This window comes from Podarcis liolepis (genome assembly GCF_965112155.1).
Source record: "Podarcis liolepis genome assembly, chromosome: W".
NCBI lineage: Eukaryota > Metazoa > Chordata > Lepidosauria > Squamata > Lacertidae > Podarcis > Podarcis liolepis.
Genome location: NC_139568.1, coordinates 22,255,494 through 22,279,124, shown reverse-complemented (window position 1 = coordinate 22,279,124; position 23,631 = coordinate 22,255,494). Strand labels below are relative to the sequence as shown.

Here is a 23,631-nt window from a genome sequence, read left to right as displayed (position 1 = left end):
GCCTCCTGTATAATGTTACCAGCCTAAATCCATAGTTCTTCAGACACTCTGTCCACCAAATCTAAATCCATGAACCTGTTCTTCACTTCCACTGTTGATTCATAGGGGATTTGATTTAGATTGTATCTTACCGGCCCAGTGGTTTTTCCTACTTTCTTCAGTTTAAGCTTGAATTTTGCTATAAGAAGCTGATGATCTGAGCCACAGTCAGCTCCAGGTCTTGTTTTTGCTGACTGTATAGAGCTTCTCCATCTTTGGCTGCAAAGAATATAATCAATCTGATTTCGGTGCTGCCCATCTGGTGATGTCCATGTGTAGAGTCGTCTCTTGTGTTGTTGGAAAAGAGTGTTTGTGATGACCAGCTTGTTCTCTTGGCAGAACTCTATTAGCCTTTGCCCTGCTTCGTTTTGAACACCAAGGCCAAACTTGCCAGTTGTTCCTTTTATCTCTTGATTCCCTACTTTAGCAACATCCTTCTTTGGTGTCATTTCTAGAAGGTGTTGTAAGTCTTCATAGAATTTGTCAATTTCAGTTTGACTATGAGGGCCACTCCATTTCTTTTATGGGATTCTTGCCCACTGTCAGGGAACTGCCATCAGCTCAGAGGCAAGAGGTGGAAGGGCAGTTAGGTTACAGGGAGCCTCCAAAGACCGTGAGAAGCAGCACTACCTCTGCAGAGGAGGGAAGGGGTGCAGGTCTCGGATGATGCAAGGGAGAGACACAGCACTGGCATGAACAAAGCCGGGGGGGAGGCAGGTCCCCCTCTGCCCACGCCATCTTTGCACAGTTGGTTTACACACAGAGAGGGGAGGTGGGGGGGGGGGGTCAAAAGACTACTCTGCTGGGGAAAGTTTAAGGACCGCCCACTCCCAGATTCTGCTAGTGAGTGAGCAGACATGGAATTGAGTTGATCTGCATTGTGAACATTTCGGACAGATAATAAAGCCTTGAAAAGACCAACGGGGAGTCTTGCCTGTTTGCTCTCGAGCAACCATGCCGGCATACACAACACCCACAGTAGTAGATATGATGGTCATCTGAACTGAATTCGCCCATTCCTGTCCATTTTAGTTCACTGATGCCCAGGATGTCAATATTTATTCTTGCCATCTCATTTTTGATGACATCCAACTTACCAAGGTTCCTGGTTCTTACATTCCAGGTTCCTATGCAATATTTTTCTTTACAGCATTGGACTTTCCTTTCGCTTCTAGGCATATCCACAACTGAGCGACCTTTCGGCTTTGGCCCAGCTGCTTCATCAGCTCTGAATCTACTTGTACTTGTCCTCCACTCTTCCGCTCTTCCTCAGTAGCATGTTGGACGTCTTCCGACCTGAGGGGCTCATCTTCCAGCGTCATAACTTTTCTATGCCTGTTGTCTTTGTTCATGGAGTTTTCTTGGCAGGGAATTTTCTTGGCAAGGGATTACCGTATTTTTTGCTCTATAAGACTCACTTTTTCCCTCCTAAAAAGTAAGGCGAAATGTGTGTGTGTCTTATGGAGTGAATGCAGGCTGCGCAGCTATCCCAGAAGCCAGAACAGCAAGAGGGATTGCTGCTTTCACTGCGCAGCGATCCCTCTTGCTGTTCTGGCTTCTGAGATTCAGAATATTTTTTTTCTTGTTGTCCTCCTCCAAAAATTAGATGTGTCTTGTGGTCTGGTGCGTCTTATAGAGCATATATATATATATATATATATATATATATATATATATATATATATATATTTGCTTTCGTAGATTTTCACGGGTACAGGAATGCAGGTTTTGGTGTCTTCGGGTGTCTTCCCGTGTAAGAGTTGGGGTGTCTAGGCGACGTTTCGACGAGGTCTCACTCGTCATCTTCAGGCTGGTGCTTTCGGCTACTTGTTAATCGCCAATGGATACCAGCAAAACAGGGTTACGAAGCTAATCCAAAAAGAAACACCCCCCAAAAACCAAGACACAGAAGAAAACAATGGCATGGCCCTCCTTCCTTATATCAAGGGCACTACAGATAAAATTAGCAAAATCCTCCATAAACACAATATCAAAACAGCCTTTTGCACCAACCAAAAAATAGCCAATATCCTCAGAAACCCCAAAGATAAAATCCAGTTGGAAAACCAAGGGGTCTATGAAATACCCTGCAAAGTCTGCCCAGCCACGTACATTGGACAAACAAACAGACGAATAAATGCACGTATCGCAGAACACAAGAATGCCGTCAAAAAAGAAGAAAAAACTTCCTCTCTTTTCCAACACATGAAAGAAACAGGACACGAAATTAATTTTGCAGATTCCAAATTGCTCTTTAACATGGAACATCACCACAAGAGAATAATCATGGAAGCCATCGAGATAGAGAAACACCCTCACAACATGAACAAGCGTGACGACACGTCCCGCCTGCCAGACATCTGGAAATTAGCCCTCCCCACAAAAACCGACACCAGAACCAGAGGCACACAGAACGCCATCACCAATCAACCACACCAGACCCAAACCCAGACCCTCTCCACAGATAAATTACAGACACCATCCAGTAGCCAAACCATAGTGGCACCTCCGGATGCTGCACCCCCCTGCAATCCCTACACAGATCTAGCTGGCACAGGGCACAAAACCACAGCTCGCCCCTATACACGAAGCCAAGCTAGAGCACAACTAAGTGCAGTACAGCCATCTTCTCAGAAAAACTCTTCACAAGCTCAAGAGGTAAAGACACGAAAGCTTTAGCAACTAATCCACACTTAATGACCCACCTAAGTGGTACTCAGAATATCACTCAAGAAATCACTCAAGATATCCCTCAAGTAATTAAGGAACAAAAGAAGAAAAGGCACACTAACCTGGGAACTTCCTCTCTGCCCAGAACGTTGGAGGCTATACACCACACCCCCTCAACAGTATTTATAGGAACTCAAACACTGAGATCCTGCTCTGTTCCAGTAACAAGAAGCCGAAAGCACCAGCCTGAAGATGACGAGTGAGACCTCGTCGAAACGTCGCCTAGACACCCCAACTCTTACACGGGAAGACACCCGAAGACACCAAAACCTGCATATATATATATATATATATATATATATATATATATATCTGAAATTTCATGCATATCAGTTAATATCTTGACCCTGCTCCACAAAAATAGCTGTTTAGTTGGCCGTTTTCCTATGTTGTGAAGTCTGAAATTTCAATTCAGTGGCGCAAGGTCAAGATATTAACTGATATGCATGAAATTTTTAAAAAAGAAAAGAAAAAAGGGTAAATCTCTAGTCTTCCTAGAAAGAAAGTTGTGAAGCAAATATGCAGATACCATTCTAAGCAATTTACATATGTGAAATGAGCTCCCATCTGTCAGTGTTTTTAGCCAAAGGGCAAAGTCAGAGCTGTGATTAATAAGTAAGCTATTTGGACACCAAGCATTAGGAATCCCTTGCATCCTAAAGAGTTGCTCTTTTCTCCTCCCACTTTAGTTCACTTTTCCAGCTTAAGTCTTATTTTCCAGTCCTTGAAATCTCCATAGCTTGCCTTTTGTTTCCCCCTCTAATTTATGCCATGTCCCCCATGGCAATCATGTTATGACCAGCAGCTACTGCACTCTCTCAAAAATCGAAATGTGCCCACTGGTCTAAAAAAGTTGGCAATCCCTTGCCTAAAGGATGTATCCTATAGCAAATGAAGCTGCTTATAGCTACAAGAGTCAAGCTTGTAACTGGATATCCTCTTGTTATTGTCTCTGCTATTAATATTTCCTGGGTATATCTAAGAGAGATCTTATTTGCAGAATGCAATGCAACACAACTGATTTCCAGATAATAAGACTGTGCAATAGTGACTGACAAATAACATGTATGTATATTGTGGATCATCACCTTGTCGTGGTGAGTGGGCTTGCATGTTTCACCCTTGTGAGCGAAGCCGTCCGGAATCTCGTACTCCCAGCAGGGTCACCCAAGGCAGTAAGGTCAAAGGGAAGGAACTAGACAAAGAATGATCCAAGAAGTCCTCAACGGCAGAACAGGCGGATGATAACAAGCGGTATGTTACAACGGCTGTGAAGGCGGATGAAGGCTGCAGCAGATAGGAATCTACCAGTTTGTCGTGACTACCTCATGCCATCGGAACAGAGCCCTACTGCGAAGACTGTGTGTTGGTCAGCATGCACTTGGAATATTCCGTTCCACCTTAAGTATAGGCATGATTGTTGTGTGTCACCTGCCTGTTTACACTCCAGCACAGCTTGCTGGGAACTTCTGTTTGTGTATAGCTTTTGCTTATGCTGTCTTGCTTTGGACACAAAGGAGAGCAGACATGTTTCCTTTTTGTCCTGAAGTACACTGAATAAAACTGCTTGCAAATATGTTCACATATGCCTCTCCTGCCACTTCTGTTGCACAGTGTTTTACTCTGCTGAGTGTGCGTGCCCAGCTTCTGAAGGCTTCTGAAGCTTGGGTCACAGTTTCATGCTGATCCAAGGACTGGAGATCGCCCAGCACACCAGCCTGTGGGCTGGAGCCGCTGGGCGCCTGCCAATTGCCCCTGATTCCTTGGCTGCATCCCAACACTACACACATAAAACAAATTCATGCACAGGCATCTTCCAAAAACCCAACCCAAACCCCCAAAGTGCCATGGCAATCGGCAAATGGTAACGGGGGCAGGATCGTGAAATCTGGAAGCCCCTAGTCATGAACTGGCACATGGGCAGTGGATACAGATTCAGTCATTCTGACTCAAAGAATGAGGCAGTTGAGTAGCTCAGCAGCTGTATCCATGACTGAGCAGTCCTATTTAGGATCCACTCTGCTCACCCCAAAAAGGGGAAGGGGCTAGAAAAGGTGCCCAAAATATAGTTTGCCTCCCTTTTTCCCTGACTGGATTACCGCACCCAGTGGGGTCACCACCTAGCGGTTGTAAAAGACAATTGAATTTTGGAACATGCAATATATGGACTTTGTCAGATAACACAGACAGTGAGCATCCTGAACACAGAACTGCCATCATTGCAAGAGAGCTGTGACATTTTAACATCACTATTGCAGCGCTTCAAGACTCTCGAAGAGCAGGCGAGGGACAACTGAAGGAAGAAAAAGGAGGCTACACAGTCTTCTGGAAAGGTCTATCTGAACAAGAACATCAAATACATGGGGTAGGCTTCGCTATAAAAAATGACCTTGTGAAGCTCCTGTCAGAAGTCCCTACTGGCATTAATGAGCGGCTCTCAACCCTTTGAATAAAGCTCACCCAAAACCAACAGGCTGTTTCTGTGCAGCGAAGTGCTTGTCACGGGACAATGTTTTGCATTCCACAGTCAGAGTACTGTTGGGTTTCCCCACGGGAATGGGAGACTGGATGTGACGTACACTGGTTTCCTGTTTTTCACTCCTCTCTTGGGTGTCTTTTGTTCAGAGGAGAAGGAAGTTGCTTCTCTGCTCCCGCAGAGGCAAGATGCATGTTTGTAATCTCTCAACATAGAAGTGAAAATAAAGCAAAGTTAAGCATGTGGCACATACTGCTCATCCTTCCGCTGTGTACAGGACTCTGCAAAAACAACACAGGCTACTATTATAAGCGCTTATGCACCAACACTGGATGCCGATGAAGACATTAAAGAAAATTTTTACTCTCAGTTGGATACTGTCCTATCAGAGACGCCTAAGAAAGATAAAATTATCCTCCTGGGTGATTTTAATGCAAGAGCTGGGCGAGATTTCAATCTGTGGCCTAGGACTATTGGGAAAGAAAGAGTTGGCACCAGCAACCAGAACGGAATCTTGCTCTTGACAATATGTGCAGCGCACAACCTTGTTATTACCAACACACTCTTTTGACAGAAAAATAAATTTAAAATTTCATGGAGGCATCCTCGGTCAAACCATTGGCACATCTTACACTATGTTATTGTCCGTGCTAAAGATCAACGTGATGTGCTCCTTACCAGAGCTATGACGAGCGCCGACGACTGCTGGACAGATCACCGACTAATACGCTCCACGATGGCTATCAAGATTATACCTCAACGCAGGCTTCAGGGAAGAAAACCAAGGCGCAAAATGAACACTCAAGCCCTTCAAGATCCCATTAAGCGGGATTGCTTCCAAACAACTCTTAAGGACCATCTGCTTTCAGAATTCCCTGATAACATCGAGGAACACTGGAGCAAGCTAAAAACATCCATTATTGCAGCCTGTGAACAAACTATTGGATACCAAACCAGGAAACACCAGGACTGGTTTGATGAGAATGACAGTGAGATTGTACGCATGATTGACAAGAAAAGGAAGGCGTTTCAGATCTGGCGAAGAGATAGAAACTGTGCCACTAAGAAAAAAACCTATGCCAACGCTAAGGCTGAGGTTCAAAGAAGAACCAGAGAACTAAAAAACACCTGGTGGATAAAAAAAGCTCAAGAGATCCAGCACTTAGCCAACACTCATGATGCACAGAGTTTATTTAAAGCCGCAAAGTCCATCTATGGGCCAATGAATCATGGCATATGTTCCTGTCAGGGAACTGACATCGGAGCTAGAGGCGGAGGGAAGGCTCTCAAATGATGCTGGAGAAGGGCCCAGCAGGGAGAGAGGCAGCTCCGCAGATGGGGAAGCAAATCAGTGCAACACCAGGGATATAGAGGGGCTGATGGGGGAATCGGCGAGAGGGCTCCAGGACTCTTCACCGGACACCAGCGGCTGGGCACTTTGGACAGCACAAAACCATGCTGCTCGTCACCAGGCAGTTCTGGTGGCCAAGGGTGAGGGAAGATGTACGGGAATATGTACGGGGGTGCGACCGCTGCCAAGGGGCAAAGGGGGAGAGGGCTGCAACCGCAGGGTTACTGGAACCCTTACCCACGCCGGGAAGACCCTGGGAGGTGGTATCCATTGATTTTATGACAGATTTGCCCAATTCAAGGGGGAAGACAGCAGTCATGTTAGTAGTCGATCTCCTGACGAAGATGTGCCATTTCATAGCTTGCTCACATGCGGTGACGGCAGAGGAGACAGCCAGGTTGTTTGTGGATCACATCTTCAGGCTGCATGGGGCTCCCTCGAGGGTCATCTCAGATCGCAGGGAAAAATTTACTTCCCGGTTGTGGAGGAAGCTCATGAGCTTGTTGCAGGTCGAGGTGGGCTTCTCGGCAGCGCGCCACCCGGAAACCAACGGGCAAGCAGAAAGAGCGAACAGTATACTCCAGCAACGATTGCATAGAGAAACTAGCGCTGGATGACTTTGCGTACAATAACGCTGAACATGTGTCTACGGGAATGAGCCCGTTCATGGCCAATTATGGGTGTCACCCCAGGGCCTTCCCGGGGAGGGGGGGAGGAAGGATGGAGTGTACCTGCAGCAGAGCAGTTCGTGGAAGAAATGGAGGCATTGCACCAGCAACTCAAGATGAACTTGGAGCGGGCCAAGGAAGTTTACAAGAGGCAGGCAGACAAGCACCGTCGGGAGGGGGAGGCCATACGGGTGGGAGACCGAGTGTGGTTGTCAACCCAAGGGTTACCCCTAAAAGGAGGGTGCAAGAAGTTGCAGCCAAGGCAGCTGGGACCTTTTGCGGTAACACAGCAGGTGAATCCTGTGGCATTCAAGCTCAAGTTGCCTGACAGCATGAAGATACATCCGGTGTTCCATAGGTCCCTACTCTCACCGTACAGGGAGGGGCGGGAATTTCTGGGGCGGGAGGGAGGAGTCACCACCCACCCGCGGGTAGAGGAGAGGGAACACCACAACCAAGCCACGGAAATACTCGATTCAAGGTGGCGAGGGCACCAGGTGGAGTCCTTGGTGGCTTGGGAGGGAGAACCCGAGTCAGAAAACACGTGGGTCCCTGCTGAGGCGATCAATGACGGGTATCTAGTGGAAGAATTCCACAGCCTGTTCCCAGATAAACCGAAACCACTAGCGAGATTCTGGGAGGAAGAATTTGGAACCACTGACGACGAAGAGGACTTTGTGGGTTTTCCGGCCTCCGAAGAGGAGGGAGGGGAGGTGTCAGAGAAAGAAGAATCAGACTGGGAGGCCCACCCCGCGGGAAGATATCGGAGCGGGTGGGAAGCGGGTTTTGAATCCTCAGAGGATAGCGACAGCACCTTCAGGGGCTTCCCCCGCATCGTCGGCCGACGAAAGGGACGAGGTTGGATCTGAAGGTCGGGCCGGGGGCGGAGGGGGTCCTGGGGGGGTGGTGGATGTCAGGGAACTGCCATCGGAGCTAGAGGTGGAGGGAAGGCTCCAGCGGGATGCAGGAGAGGGTCCCAGTAGGGAGAGAGGCAGCTCATCTGCTGGGGAAGGAAATCAGCGTAACACCAGTGGAGAAGGGGGGCAGATGGGGGGATCGGAGAGGAGGCTCCATGACTCCTCGCCGGAGACCAGCGGAGAGAGTACGGGTACTCCGCTGCCCACACCCTCCCTGCGCAGAAGACTTCCGCGCAGGGAGAGTAGGAGGAGACTTGGCGTCAAACAACTTTTATGCTGGAAAAGGTTCAAGAAACGCCCACTGATGGATTCTGCCAGCGACTGAGACAGTCACGATGCGGGAGGCTGTTCAGTCAGAAAGGGTTTAACCAGGTAACCTTGCCAGCAGTGGCGGCAACTTACGCACGGGCAACCCCTAAATCCATTACAGTGTGTTATATGTTTTATTTCCTAATTTGTTAAAAAAAAAACTACAGGCAGCCCTGTTTAGGGAAGCTTTTAATGTTTGATGGACTATTGCATTCTAATATTTTGTTGGGCGGGGTAGTATTTTGTTTGTTTGTTTGTTTGTTTGTTTGTTTGTTTGTTTGTTTGTTTGTTTGTTTGGAGTATGCATGGCTGACAAAGCCCGGCAGGGTGAAACAAGGTATTATTCCGGGAATCCTTTTCTTAAGTTCTTTCATCTGGTACCTGCATACAATAACTTTACTTTGCAAAGGCATATGTGGAACATTACAAAGAACAAGTTCATTTTCTGCAAGTACTGCTTCCTAAAGTTGTTGCGTCTGACACTTGTATTCATAAATACATACGTGAAACACAAAAAGCTTCTATTTGGACATTACGTAAGTATATAAGAACTGATCTATTTGTATTTCCTGTTCAAAATGTTGGTCTTTAATTGCTTCTGCTTAATTTGATAATGTGAAAAGAGTTATGTTTATATGATGTATAAAGAATTATCATAGTTAAACACAGCCAGGAACTGATATACACCCGAATAAATTTGCTTTATATCCTGTTTGGCAGAGGGCCTTCTCGGTAGTGGCGCCCGCCCTGTGGAACTCCCTCCCGTTAGATGTCAAAGGAATAAACAACTACCTGACATTTAGAAGACATCTGAAGGCAGCCCTCTTTAGGGAAGTTTTGAATGACTGGTGTTTTAATGTATTTCTAACCTTCCGTTGGAAGCCGTCCATTATGGCTGGGAAATAATAAATTATTATTATTATTATTATCTAGTTCAGAACAAGAGTCCTGTTCCCTCCTGCGATTTCCAGCAGATGGTGCTCAGAAACATTACTGCCTCCAGCCCTGCATTTTGTTATTTGTGCATCCAGACTAAACCAATTCTGGGCTTCGGCCTTTGAACGTTTCCTTCGGAGCACTTCATTGAACTCACGCAAAATATGTTGCTCTCCATCAAGGTGAAAGCTCCATTTGCCCAAACCGTGGCTATGCATGGCGAGTAAGCGTTGTGTTTTCTGAAGCGTTTCCTCAACCTAAGCGCTCTGGCCATAAAAATGAAGTGGCTGGGAGGACGGATGGAAGGTGGCATTCTCATATTTCCTCCTGTCACTCAACGCTGCTTAAAAAGGGCCTGGGCATGGATGAACTATTAGTCACAATCACCAAATAGAGAAATTCGGCTGCAGTCAACAGCAAGCAAAGAAAGGCATTGGAACCTCACTTCTGTATAATGTTTCATACTGAATCGGCATATAAATTCCTTAACGGGGAGGCAGCCCAGCGAAAGGGCCAAGAGCAGGCTTCCTCAGCCTCAACCCTCCAAATGTTTTTGGCCTGTTTTTGAAGGACCAGCTGCGCAGCCTGGGGGTCATTTTGGACCCATGGGGGCGCAGGTCCATTTTGTGTCCAGAGCAGCTCCATCTGGGACGCAAGTGGAGACCCACCCACTGTCTGGCCAGAGTGGTCAGGATCCAACCTCAACCCGTTCACCGCCATCCATCCTCCAACTGTCCCAAATGGTCCTTTCCATAGAGGCCATAATACATGGTCCTTAGTTCTCAATCCATATACATAACTTCTGATCCTATGGGTAACATAATATTAACCTTTTTTTGCTTCTTCTTCTACTTCAGGCTTCCTCAACCTCGGCCCTCCAGATGTTTTTTGGCCTACAACTCCCATGATCCCTAGCTAGCAGGACCAGTGGTCAGGGATGATGGGAATTGAAGTCTCAAAACATTTGGAGGGCTGAGGTTGAGGAAACCTGTTCTACTTTATCAGCAATTTCCCATCTTGGCCTAATCTCTTGTCTTGTTTCCTCTCTTCTCTCCTTTTTGGCTTTGCGCATTCATTTATCCCTGATTTTGCTGCTGTGACTGTGCCTGGGTATAAGCTACCGTATTTTTCGCTCTATAGGATGCACTTTTTCCCCTTCAAAAATGAAGGGGAAATGTGTGTGCATCCTATGGAGCGAAGACGCCATAGCCCCGCGACCCTCCCCCGGCTGGAGAGGTGACGCGCGGCTATGGCAGGAGCCTCTATAGCCGCGCGTCACCTCCCCAGCCGGGAGAGGGTCGCGGGGTGCTTCTTTAGCCCCGCGCGCGCTCTCCCGGCTGGAGAGGTGACGCGGGGCTGTGGAGGCTCCTGCCATAGCCACGCGCCACCTCTCCAGCCGGGAGAGTGCGCGCGGGGCTAAAGCGGGGCTAAAGCGGGGCTAAAGCTCGGCTGGAGAGGTGACGCGCGGCTATGGCAGGAGCCTCTCCGCTGCGCCTTTCCGCTGCTCCCTGACCTGCTCTTTGGGGCTGGTGGTGGGCTTCCCCCCGCCAGCCCCAAAGAGCAGGTCGAAAGGAACCTGAAGCCTGGAGAGCAAGAGGAGTCAGTGCACACCGACCCCTCTCGCTCTCCAGGCTTCCAAGGTAGCCGCCTGAACGCACCTTAAACGGCACCTTGTTTTAGAGCGGGAAAACAAGAGGGGGAAAGTTCTCCCCCTCTCTGTGCAGCGCCTCCTGCCGCTTCACTGAAGGGGCGCTGGGCAGAGAGGGGGAGAATTTTTTTTTCTTGTTCTCCCCCCTCTAAAACAAAGTGCGCCCTATTGTCCGGTGCGTCCTATGTTGCGAAAAATACGGTGCTTTGAAAGGAAGCAGGGCACATTTGGGATACCAGCTGTAATGATAGTTTGCAGCACCTAAAATTTGCAAACGCCTCTGATATTGAGAAACAAGGAAGCAAGTTGAATGCCTTGGGACACAGTTTCAGGTATTAAGATTGCAAAGAGGTATAGTTTATATAGTTAGTTTATATAGTTTATACAGTTAGTTCATGGGTAGGCACACTAAGCCCCGGGGGCGGAATCCGGCCCAGTCGCCTTCTCAATCTGGCCTGCGGACAGTCCGGGAATCAGCGTGTTTTGACATGAGTAGAATGTGTGCTTTTATTTAAAATGCATCTCTGGGTGATTTGTGGGGCCTGCCTGGTGTTTTGACATTAGTAGAATGTGTGCCCTTTTATTGAAAATGCATCTCTGGGTTATTTGTGGGGCATAGGAGTTCGTTCCTTATTTTTTTCAAAATCTAGTCTGGCCCCCCGCAAGGTCTGAGGAACAGTGGAGTGGTCCCCAGCTGAAAAAGTTTGCTGACCCCTGAGTTAGTTTACATAGGTTACATTTGTTGGAAGCAGGACTCTCAGAAAGAGTCCCATTCTGTGAATAAAACAGTATTTAAACAGCATTCAAAATGCTCTACAAAAGAAATCAAACCACAAATGTTTCATTTCCCAATATAACACAACCGCCTATGGGCACTCACATTAGCTCATCAGCGAAGTTGCCTGAACCATAATAATAATAATAATAATAATAATAATAATTTATCATTTCTGCCCCGTCCATCTGGCTGGCTCTCCCCAGCCACTCCAAGCTGCATCCAACAAAAAATTAAAAAGACAGCTGTTCAAAACTTCCCGAAATTATGCACCCCCACCGAGAGGGCTCAGATTCCTACAGGGGCTACTCAGCGTTTTGGACATTTTCGGAGACTGAAGTAGCTGGGCAGGTATTTATATCCTGTTGGTGGTGCCCTATTCTTCTCCCCTGAGATCACCTAAAATGGTAAGATGTTTTCTGTGGTATGAGGGCCACCAGTCTGGGGCAAAGGGGTGTGGACATCTCCTGGTGGCCCCCGCCCCCATATTAATAGCCTCCCTGAACTCTCAAACTGAGACATGCTCTTTATCAGCTGAGCTCCTAAAGTAGGGATGGTTGGGAATTGGTCCTCGCTGAAGGATGGCTTATCACAGGCACGCAGGTAACCCTCCTCTGCGCCCCAAATATATATATGACTTTTCATTGCCTTTTGTGCTTTGGGCAAGAGTTCGGGCTGGCTTGCTTGCTCTTTCAACAGGATTTCGCTGTGCTGGAAATCCTTCATTTGAGCTGGAGGGGCTTTCCAGCAAATAAGGGGACCCTCTGTGCAATGATATTCCTTCCAGGGAAGGTAGGAGTGGGCAGTAGGGCAGTTCAAAAAAACCTCTTTTTTGAAAATGCCTGCTCCAAAGGTCTTATCTTGCTACACCCAGGAAATGCCCAGAGGTGACAATTGCAGGGCTCATTGTTTGCCAAGGGAAGCGAAATCTCATCACCAGACTTGCCTCAGGCTCCAGACATGCAAAGGAAGTTTTATTGTACTTTTGGGTGGTGGGTAGTAAGACCTATTTGCCTGTGCTAATATAACTGTGTCTGAAATTTCATGCATATCAGTTAATATCATGACCCTCCTCCACGAAAAGAGCTGTTTACTTGGCCGTTTTCCTATGCCGTGGAGGCTGAAATATCAATTCAGCGGAGCAGGGTCAAGATATTAACTGATATACATGAAATTTCAGAGATAGCTATATAATCCCTAGTGTAGTAAGATAAGACCTTTGGAGCAGGCATTTTTTTAAAAAAGAGGTTTTTATGAACCGCCCTACTGAACACCCAATGCTTTTCAGTGGAGCAGGGTCAAGATATTAACTCAGGCATGGCCAAACGTGGCCCTCCAGCTGCTTTGGGATTACAATGCCCATCATCCCTGACCACTGGTCCTGTGAGTTTGGGATGACGGGAGTTGTAGTCCCAAAACAGCTGGAGGGCCAAGTTGGGCCATGCCTGTATTAACTGATATGCATGAAATTTCAGAGATAGCTATATAATCCCTAGTGTAGTAAGATAAGACCTTTGGAGCAGGCATTTTTTTTAAAAAAAGGTTTTTTTTATGAACTGCCCTAGTAAGCAGAGGTTCTGCTTCTTCCAGTATACTGGCATTAGTTCGCCTGTCTTTCCAAGTGAAGTGTCAAATTTTCCGGGGACCCTGTTAACAGAATATTTCGAGGAGTTGGAGGTGGCGTTGATAAGTAAGTATAAGAGCTGGTAAAGGGCAATTAAGCAGGCCTATCACTAACTTCAAATGCAGCTCATGGACTGGGCTCTAAACAACTGCCAGATCCTTTTTGCAGGAGACAGGACAGAGAGAAGCTTCCGGGACAGCCTTGTCCCTGCTTAGACTCTCCACTAAACTCCTTAGCCGTCATTCTTTTAAATTTTGTTGTTGTTTAGTCGTGTCCGACTCTTTGTGACCCCACGGACCAGAGCACGCCAGGCACTCCTGTCTTCCACTGCCTCCCGCAGTTTGGTCAAACTCATGCTGGTAGCTTCGAGAATACTGTCCCACCATCTCGTCCTCTGTCGTCCCCTTCTTCTTGTGCCCTCCATCTTTCCCAACATCAGGGTTTTTCCCAGGGAGTCTTCTCTTCTCATGAGGTGGCCAAAGTATTGGAGCCTCAGCTTCAGGATCTGTCCTTCCAGTGAGCACTCAGGGCTGATTTCCTTCAGAATGGATACGTTTGATCTTCTTGCAGTCCATGGGACTCTCAAGAGTCTCCTCCAGCACCATAATTCAAAAGCACCAATTCTTCGGCGATCAGCCTTCTTTATGGTCCAGCTCTCACTTCCATACATCACTACTGGGAAAACCATGGCTTTAACTATACGGACCTTTGTTGGCAAGGTGATGTCTCTGCTTTTTAAGATGCTGTCTAGGTTTGTCATTGCTTTTCTCCCAAGAAGCAGGTGTCTCTTAATTTCGTGACTGCTGTCACCATCTGCAGTGATCATTTATATCATTTAGGCGTAGACAAATTAGACTGCTTTACTAAAACCCAAAGAGTGAAGTTTTGGATAGACCATTTGAGTCCAGGCGCTCTTGGGACAATCTTGCAGCACTAGGGATATTAGATCAGGGGGATTTGAGTTTAGGCGAAGCCACAAGTTAAATGTCCTGCGCAAGATCCGTAATTCTACTGAAGGGAGATTGGCCTCAAGGTTCAATGATGTGTTTGGGACACAGGGTGGTACAGAAAAAAATTGCCTTAGAAACTTTGCATGCAGGAAAGCCCCAAGCTAGACCCCTGGAACCACCACTTAAAAACACCTGGAGTCGCATTTGAATCAAAAACCCCCAAGACCTGCTGCCTTTATGCGTATGGAGCTCAGTGGACAAATATCCTGACCTGGTACCAAGCAGCTTCCTAGGGTGATGTTACTGAATCCATATTACAGATCAGGTAGACTGAGGCAGAGGGCGAGAGAAAGGGTGTTAACTTCTGTTACGGAAATGGCGGGGGGGCACATCTTTAAAGTTGTTAAATGTTACAAATATTATGCCTGAATGTATCCCTTCGACTTGACAGCTCAGGGAAGATATCTAGCTTTAAAAAATCATATAAAATCAACCCCTTTGCCAGTTTCCTCCATTCCAAAGCTATTTTGCCCTTGGAAAAAGGACTCTTTCCCCTGCCACCTCTCCAAGTGTGAAGACATGTATACACACCTCCTACCCCAGGAAATGCCCAGAGGTGACAATTGCAGGGCTCATTGTTTGCCAAGGGAAGCGAAATCTCATCACCAGACTTGCCTCAGGCTCCAGACATGCAAAGGAAGTTTTATTGTACTTTTGGGTGGTGGGTAGTAAGACCTATTTGTCTGTGCTAATCTTGTGTAACCTCCCCTTTCTGACGGTTTTAGTGGTGTAGCATTGACGTATAGATGATGTTGTGCAAACTGTATTCTGGGATACTGTGGGAAAGTTTTAAAAGTCAATGTCGCCCCAATGCTCGGGGTTCTTACTGCCGTTTGAACCTGTTGCACAACAATAAAGGATCAAAGTCTAATGACCGCTGTTTTGCTCCAAATTACTTGGCTGGAATTTCCTTCTTTTACTGACTGCATGGACCCACGGGGGACTCGCACCCCAACGAGCTGGGCTGTTGAGTAGTCTCTCAACCCAGAATTTTCTTTAACACGTGCTTGGGTGGGCTCACAGCTTGGCCCCTTGTCTCTGTCTTCCATAAGCACTTTGGTGCTCATTCACCCTAGCTGTGCTCCTGTGCTGTAGGACTGGCGTTTGCAGCTCATGCTTCAATCCCACTTTGCCTGCTGATGGACGGATGGAGGCTGCAGAAATTGTTTCGCGTCCTTCCAGAGACATTTGACCCCCCCCCCGCAAGCTATTTGCTTACCAGTTGCCTGCCCTCCCATTTGTTGAATGTGTTCTGCAAACCGTTGCCACAACGCAAAATACTTGGTATATAGCCAGACCAAATTCCGGGTAATCGAGTGAAAGAGCAAGCAACTCAGGAAACAATGGGGTCATGGGCCTATATTTAGATTGGAGGGTGGGTGGGTGGGAGAGAACATTGCAGAAACAAGTTAGCCATGAACACGTTGGTTTTACTTGGCTGTCCTGGACCTTAGAAAGGGGTGCTCTGCGTAGCCCCCCGCTTGCTTACTTCTCTTGTTCTGAGCTTGCAGGCCTGACCCTGTAGCTGTGAGAGCTTCAGACAGGAATGGCAGTCTGGCAGCCCCTGCTCCAGATCTGTTCTCTGTCTGAATCTAACGCTGTTTGAAATAAATTAAAAATTTAAAAAATTGTCCAGCAGCGCCTTAGAGACCAACTCAGTTTGTTCTGGGTCTAAGCTTTCGTGTGCAGGTGCCCTTCTTCAGATACATGGAAACCAAAGTCTGTATAAGAACTAGTATGAAAAAAGAGGTCTCCCAGCATTCTCCCACGCCCATATAAGAACAGCGTAAACAGTTGGGCCTGATGAGCGTTTACTGTTCCCAACCCTAATCCTGCGGTAAGCCATCTAACTAGGTTTTAATTTGATCCTGACTTGTTTTCAGGAGGTAATTTCATTATTGTTTGATTTTATACCAATGTTACATATTTGGTGTTAGCCGCCCTGAGCCCAGTTTCGTCCGAGGAGGGCGGGATACAAATCAAAGTTTATTATTATTATCAGGCCGTGATATATAGTGGGAGGGTGGGGCGGGGTTTTTCTACGCAGGGTAGTAGAACTCAATGGGTATTATGCAGATGACCAAAATTAGCCGAAATTATAAAAAAAAATTGTCCAGTAGCACCTTAGAGAACAACTCAGTTTGTTCTGAGTCTAAGCTTCGTGTGCAGGCCCCCTTCTTCAGACACATGGAAGCAGAAGTCACTAGACCCTTACATATACTAGGAGGGTGGAGTGGGGTATTTCTCAGAAGGGTAGTAGGAGACGGGTGATTTTATGGTTCCAGAACTGAAACCTTCCTCTGCGTGTCCAGGATTACAGACCTGCGCCTCCATGATTGACACCTTCTTAATCCTTGTATTTAATGATAATAACACTTGGCTGTCGTGCGCAGGCAGACTTCTTCAGATACACTGAACCAGAAGTCCCCAGACCCTGATATTTAGTGGAAGGAAAAGTCACCAGACCCTGATATATAGAGGGAGGGTAGGGTTTTTCTCCGAAGGGTAGTAGGACTCAATGGGTTTGGTCAACCTGTGGGCGACTGTGAATGACTACAATTAGTCCTACAGGAAAAAGCAAGGGATAGTATGCAGATGATTAGCACATGTAATGAGACAGGAATCCAATATCTCTACTCAGACCAGGTCTCTCCATCGTTTTCAGTTGAGTAATAAGTTGCAATTCAACCACTTCTCCTTCAAGTCTATTTCTGAAATTCTTTTGTCATAAGATAGCTGCTTGGAGATCCTGTATTGAATGTCCTGGGAGACGGAAGCTTTCTCCTCCTGGCTTCTCTGTCTTGTGATTCCCGATGTCGGATTGATGCCCATTTATCCTCTGGTGCTGGGTTTAGCCTGTTGGTCCAATATACAGAGCCAAAGGGCACTGCTGGCATTTGATGGCATACACCAGGCATGGCCCAAGTCCGTCTCAGGGGCCTAATCTGGCTCACAAGTCAGTTGAATTTGGCTCCTGTGGAAGTTTATTTCCTAAAAATCCTTTAAAAACTCAACAACTTTGGTTGGCCCTTTGATCACAGCCCTTCACTTCATCAAATCTGGCCCTCTTTGAAAAAAGTTTGGACACCACTGGCTACACCATGGGTAGGCAAACAAAGGCCCAGGGGCCAGATCCAGTCCAATCGCCTTCTCAGTCCGGCCTGCGAATGGTCCAGGAATCAGCGTGCTTTGACATGAGTAGAATGTGTCCTTTTATTTAAAATGCATCTCTGGGTTATTTGTGGGGCATAGGAATTCGTTCATTCCCCCCTCCCCCCCAAAAAAAAAACACCACTAGTCCGGCCCCCCACAAGGTCTGAGGGAAAAAATTGCTGACCCCTGGCCATATACACTGTTTGAAGATGAGCCATGAAATAGGCCTGAGATGATGATGATGATGATGTTGATGATGATTTATTTATACTCCGCCCATCTGGCTGGGTTTCCCCAGCCACTCTGGGCGGCTTCCAACAAAAGATTAAAATACAATAGTCCATCAAACATTAAAAGCTTCCCTAAACATTAAAAGCCTTCAGATGTCTTCTAAAAGTCTGGTAGTTGTTTTTCTCTTTGACATCTGGTGGGAGGGCGTTCCACGGGGTGGGCGCCACTACCGAGAAAGCCCTCTGCCTGGTTCCCTGTAACTTGGCTTCTTGCAGTGAGGGAACCACCAGAAGGCCCTTGGCGCTGGACCTCAGTGTCCGGGTAGAACAATGGATGGAGATGCTCCTTCAGGTATGGGATGTTTGGTGTTGTTGGGTCCAGCAATGGTGCAATCCAGGCGTGTGTGGGCAGCAAAGTTGGCACCTGGGTTTATTGTAGGCTCTGGTACCCGTGTCCATGTTAAGTCTGTATGATTGTGGGTGAGGAGTTGTTTAAGATTGGGCGGCTGACAGTAGGCGAAGAAAGGTCTTCCTCCCAGAGCTTGGGAAAGGGAACTGTCGCCGTCTAGGAGAGGTTGCAAATCTCTGATGAGGCATTAAACTATTTTAACTTGGGAGCTGGATGTGATCGCCAGTAGCGTTCTGTTGTTTTCTCTTTGGGGTGTTTTCTCGCAGCATGCTCTTTCTGGGGATCAGTTTGGCCTTGTAGATCTGTCATTGAACTTTGAGTTCCAACACCCCTGAATCTAGGATCTGATGTTGCTTGAAAGAAGATCAACGTCCTTTTTAGAACCCAAAACTCCATGGTGGCTCTCGCTGGTGGAAGCATTAGCATTAAAACCTCTTAGCAAGAGAGGAAATTGGCCGACATACAGAGAATTATTAATAGAGGTGGAGAAAGGGTTGAAGCTGAAAGAATATGAAGAACTAAAGACTACATTGCAAAGTTGGTTACATCATAGACAATTAAACCAACAGTTTAAGGAAGACAGTAAGAAAGGTCTCAGCTACACAGTGTCAAACTTACCAAAAGAGATAACTGAGAGTGATACGAAATTACTTTTTAAAAATGTATCATCTCCTGTTATATGGGGAAATGCTGGATGAAATGGTAAAGTCAGCACAAATACAACTTGAAGACTGAGAAAAGGTGTGGAAGGTGAATTTAAAATTTACAGACTGTATTTTATTGAAAGAGAATTATATTAAAATGATGTATAGATGGTATATTACGCCAGAGAAAGTGGCAAAAAAAGTATAAAAAGGGATCTAAAACCTGTTGGAAATGTAAAGAAAAATATGGTACATTTTATCATATGTGGTGGGAATGCAAAAGGGTTAGAAATTATTGGGAAATTATATATAATGAATTGAAATAAATGTTTAAAAAGACTTTTGTTAAGAAACCAGAAGCATTCCTTCTAGGAATTTTAGACCAAGATTTAGAAAAAAAAGGAAATTGGAAATGATTTATGTCTGCAACAACAGCGGCAAGAATTATATTAGCACAAACTTGGAAGACAGAAGAAATACCAACGAAAGAACAATGGCAAGGGAAACTTATGGAATATGCAGAACTGGCAAAATTAACAGATAAATTACATGAAAAGGATAACAATGACTTTAAAAGAGAATGCGAACCATTTACAACATATATGAAGAGACAACATAAAGAATTGGACTCACTGGCAGGGTTTGAATAAACCAACACAATTGTGTATAACCAAAAGCATTGGGGAAATTTTGGGAAACAACACGCAGGGTGAGTAATATGGAAATAAAACAAAATGGGAGCATGAGGGAAGTCCAGGTGAGGAGGGGGGGATATGGAAAATTGTTAGAGAAATATTGTTAGAGGATGTATACATGAAAACACCAATAAAAAATATTTTTGAAAAAGAAAAACTAATAAAAAATATTTTAAGAAAGAAAGAAAGACGATCATTGCCCAGAGCAATTTTAGCCAAGAATGTGAACTGTTGGGAAAACCCTGGGAGTTTGTCTTTCTCCTGTGTCCTGTCTCTTGATGGATGAGGTGGTGGCTCGCCTGATGAATGGGAGACAGGTCAAGGTTAACATAGCTGGAATGGAAGCAATGTGTTCCTTAGTGGACTAGGAAGCAAAACAGGCCGTCCCGCTCTGCAAAGAGCTGCTGGGACTCACATCATGTTATAAAAAACCCACACCGCTCCTTTTTCCTGTATGGGGTACCCAAGAGCACAGCATCTAGAGACCTTAAGTGGGTTCCCTATTGCAGGGGTGGCCAACTCCCAAGAGACTGTGATCTACTCACAGAGTTAAAAGCTGGCAGTGATCTACCCCCTTTTTGGGAGGAGGAAAGCCTGTTTTGGGGGGGGGGGGTTCAGGTCTAAGTGGGAGACCTTTTTTTAGGGAGGAAAGTTGTTGAGTTGGTTTTTTTTTTTTTGGTTTTTTTTTGAGGATGGAGAAAATAATAGAGGCCGACCAGAGAATATTGAGAAGCACAGCAGCTAGGCTATTGGCTATTATGTGTGACCTCCCATTCTAAAAAGACCATAAAATCAAAGAACATCCAATTGCCGTATTTTTCCGCGTATAACACACGCCCGTGTATAAGATGCCCCCTATTTTGGGGGACTCAAATTTAAGAAAACAGGGCCCCCTTTTAAACATTTTTTGAAGTAAAAAAGCCCCTAGTCTTATACATGGAAAAGTACAGCACCTAGGCAATGGATTCTTTGGATCCTGAACAACCAGGACTTCTTAGAAAGAGACGGAAAAGTCAACGGACAAACAAAACTGTTTGGTTTACAAGGCCGCACAGAGCTGGCCCTGGAACAGCATAGTTTGGATATTTCAAGCCCTTGTTTGGGAGAAGTGAAGGCTTGACTTGATTCCGACAACCTCCCAGGCCCCGTGCTAGATCTCAAACACCGTCTTTCAGAACGTGGGGTTTCAAAGATATTTTTTCCGTGTCCAAGAGGTCCTCCTCGCTGTTTTTTTTAATAAATGTTGGTTTCCTGTTCTCTGCTGTGATGGTCTCCTTGTCGAGAATCACCCAGTTAGGTGTTTATTGATCCATGTAACGTTGGGAAATGTCAATCACTTCTCCTACCTGGGCAGTTCTCTTTCCACAAGGGCCGATGTTGATACCGAAATCCAGCACTGCCTGAACTCTGCGAGTGCAGCTTTCTCCCGATTGAAGGGCAGAGTGTTTGAGGACCGGGACATTTGCAGAAAAACCCAAATTTGCTATGGTACTACCAACCTGACTGTCTGCTTGTGAAACACAGACCACTTACCAACGCTGTCTCCAACTCCTTGAAAGATTCCATCAACGGGGTCTCCGAAAAATTTGGGAAGACACAGGCAAACTGTACTGGAAGAAGCAAAAATTGCCAGTGTCGAAGTGACGATTCTTCAACATCAACTTCTTGAATTCTGACAAGACAAAAGTATTCTGTTGGGGGGACAGGGTGTGTGTGAGAGAGAGAGGGACTCCCTGGCCCTGAATGGGGCAACTTTGCCCCTGAAGGACCAGCTGCACAGCCTGGGGGTCATTTTGGACCCATGGGGGCACAGGTCCATTCTGTGTCCAGGGCAGCTCCATCTGGGACACAGGATGAGACCCCACCTGCCCAGAGCAGTGCATGCTCTGGTTATCTCCCGCTTGGACTACTGCAATGCACTCTACTTGGTGCTACCTTTGAAGGTGACCTGGAAACTTAAACTAATCCAAAATGCGTTGGAAAAATGCTCTGGGGGAAATGGCAACCCCCCCCCAGACCTCTGAGCGTCTCCCAGTAGGCACGTCTCTGGAATGGCATGTCCCTTCATCTCCGTAGTGCCTCTCTGCGACACTTTTCATCTGAAAAGTGCACACAAGTCTTCTAGCATCACACAGCAAGAAGAAAGAAACATCCGTAGATCTAAACTACATTTTATTTAGATTCTATACAGACAATCCATAATCACGTCTGTGTTCTCCAAGCTCTGGCAGAACAACAACTGTTGCATACTGCAAAAGTGAAAGTACAGTTACAATAACATGCTCAGACGGAAGAGATAAGACAGTCTTCCGTTATCACACTCTTCTCAGACATCTCATGTGATTTATATTAATCACAGCAGCAGCATCGGCTGCATAAAAATTCTAACATAATGCAGCAGCCAGGCTGGTGACTGGGACCCCCGAGATGACATCCACTGGGCCCAATTCATAGCATATTAATTTTTTTTACCTTCCTGTAATAAAAAAACGGGGGGATTTTAGTCTTCCCAAAAGGAAACCTTCCTCTGTGGGTCAACGTGAAGAGGATGTCAGCAAGGTTGAATTTTTTTTCTGTAAAATAAAGGATTTGACCGGGACCACATAACACCGGTCCTGAAAGACCTACATTGGCTCCCTCCCAGGACGTTTCCAAGCACAATTCAAAGTGTTGCTGCTGACCTTGAAAGCCCTAAACAGCCCAGTAGACCTGAAGGAGCATCTCCACCCGGAGCATCTCCACCCGAGGGCCTTCTGGTGGTTCCCTCCCTGTGAGAAGCGAGGTTACAGGGAACCAGGCAGAGGGCCTTCTCGGTAGTGGCGCCCGCCCTGTGGAACGCCCTCCTGTCAGATGTCAAAGAGATAAACAACTATCTGATGTTTAGAAGACATCTGAAGGCAGCCCTCTTTAGGAAAGTTTTGAATGACTGATTGACTGATGTTTTAATGTATTTTTAACCTTCTGTTGGAAGCTGCCCAGAGTGGTTGGGGAAACCCAGCCAGATGGGTGGGGTATAAGTAATAAATAATAATAATAATAATAATAATAATAATAATAATAATAATAATAATAATAATTATTATTATTATTATTATTGGCTGACCTTTGCTTCCTGTTACACATTATGATAAGATCTGGACAACTAAAGGTGGACCCATGTGTGGGAATGAGTTTTATTCTTAGGCAGGCATAGGCAACCTTTGGCCCTCCAGATGTTTTGGCCTACAACTCCCATGATCCCTAGCTAACAGGACCAGTGGTCAGGGATGATGGGAATTGTAGTCCAAAACATCTGGAGGGCCAAAGGTTGCTTATGCTTGTCCCACACCATGTTCCGAGCTGCAGGTGCTTTTCCCATTTGCCGTGGACCGACCATGTGCTTCGCTGTCGCCTATGGGAGTCGGAACTTAACAGGTTAAGTTGTTCCCATGATGCCTCAGCATTCTGACATCAGCTTTGGAAGCTGGGAGGAGTTTTCCTGACTGTTCCTCTCGGTTTTTGAGAGAGAAGGACGCAGTTTGTCATGGCTGCGAGAAGTCCTGGAGTTTTCTGGGAAATGATGAAATAAAGAGCTGTAAATGGACATTACTGTGCTCTGTGTATTTGTCGGAAGCTACGTGACAGTTTTCCAGCTGTGTGTTTACTCTGCTAGGCGTGCCTGGAAGAAGCAGAGTTGCGCAGAGGAAGCGCGCCGGACCGCTGTAAATCAATTAGCAGGCACGCACTAATCAATATATCTACAGGTTATGGACCTTGTAATTACCGCTTGTAAAGCTTGTAATTACCGCTTGTAAAGCTGTCACTGGAGGCTGTCGGAATGCCTGGATGTCCGCGTTCTGAGGCAGTTTGGCTGACGGAAGCAAAGGACTGACTTTGAGGCAAGCAAGCAAGCTGAAAGACGCTGTGCTGTGTCGCTGAAGTGCTGAGAGCAGCAGGAAACCGTTTCTCCATGGAGAGGAGCCAGAGGAGCTGGTGATTTGTGAGTACAGCTTGGGGCGCCTTGGGAGAACGGGAGAC

The 23,631-nt window shown here is 46.3% G+C and overlaps 1 protein-coding gene and 1 long non-coding RNA gene across 2 annotated transcripts in view; both read left to right on the top strand.

The window, feature by feature from the left end:
• Nucleotides 1-23,631, top strand: part of LOC310697725 — a 951,570-nt gene that overhangs the window by 51,703 nt on the left and 876,236 nt on the right. The window lies entirely within an intron of this gene.
• The window catches only part of LOC310697688 (four and a half LIM domains protein 1-like), a 37,258-nt gene continuing 26,001 nt past the window's right edge, over nt 12,375-23,631 (top strand). Inside the window, exon 1 of the mRNA XM_083484384.1 lies at nt 12,375-12,452. Coding sequence (XP_083340510.1) covers nt 12,431-12,452 — 22 coding nt within the window. The 5' untranslated portion in view covers nt 12,375-12,430. The remainder of the gene's footprint in view (nt 12,453-23,631) is intronic.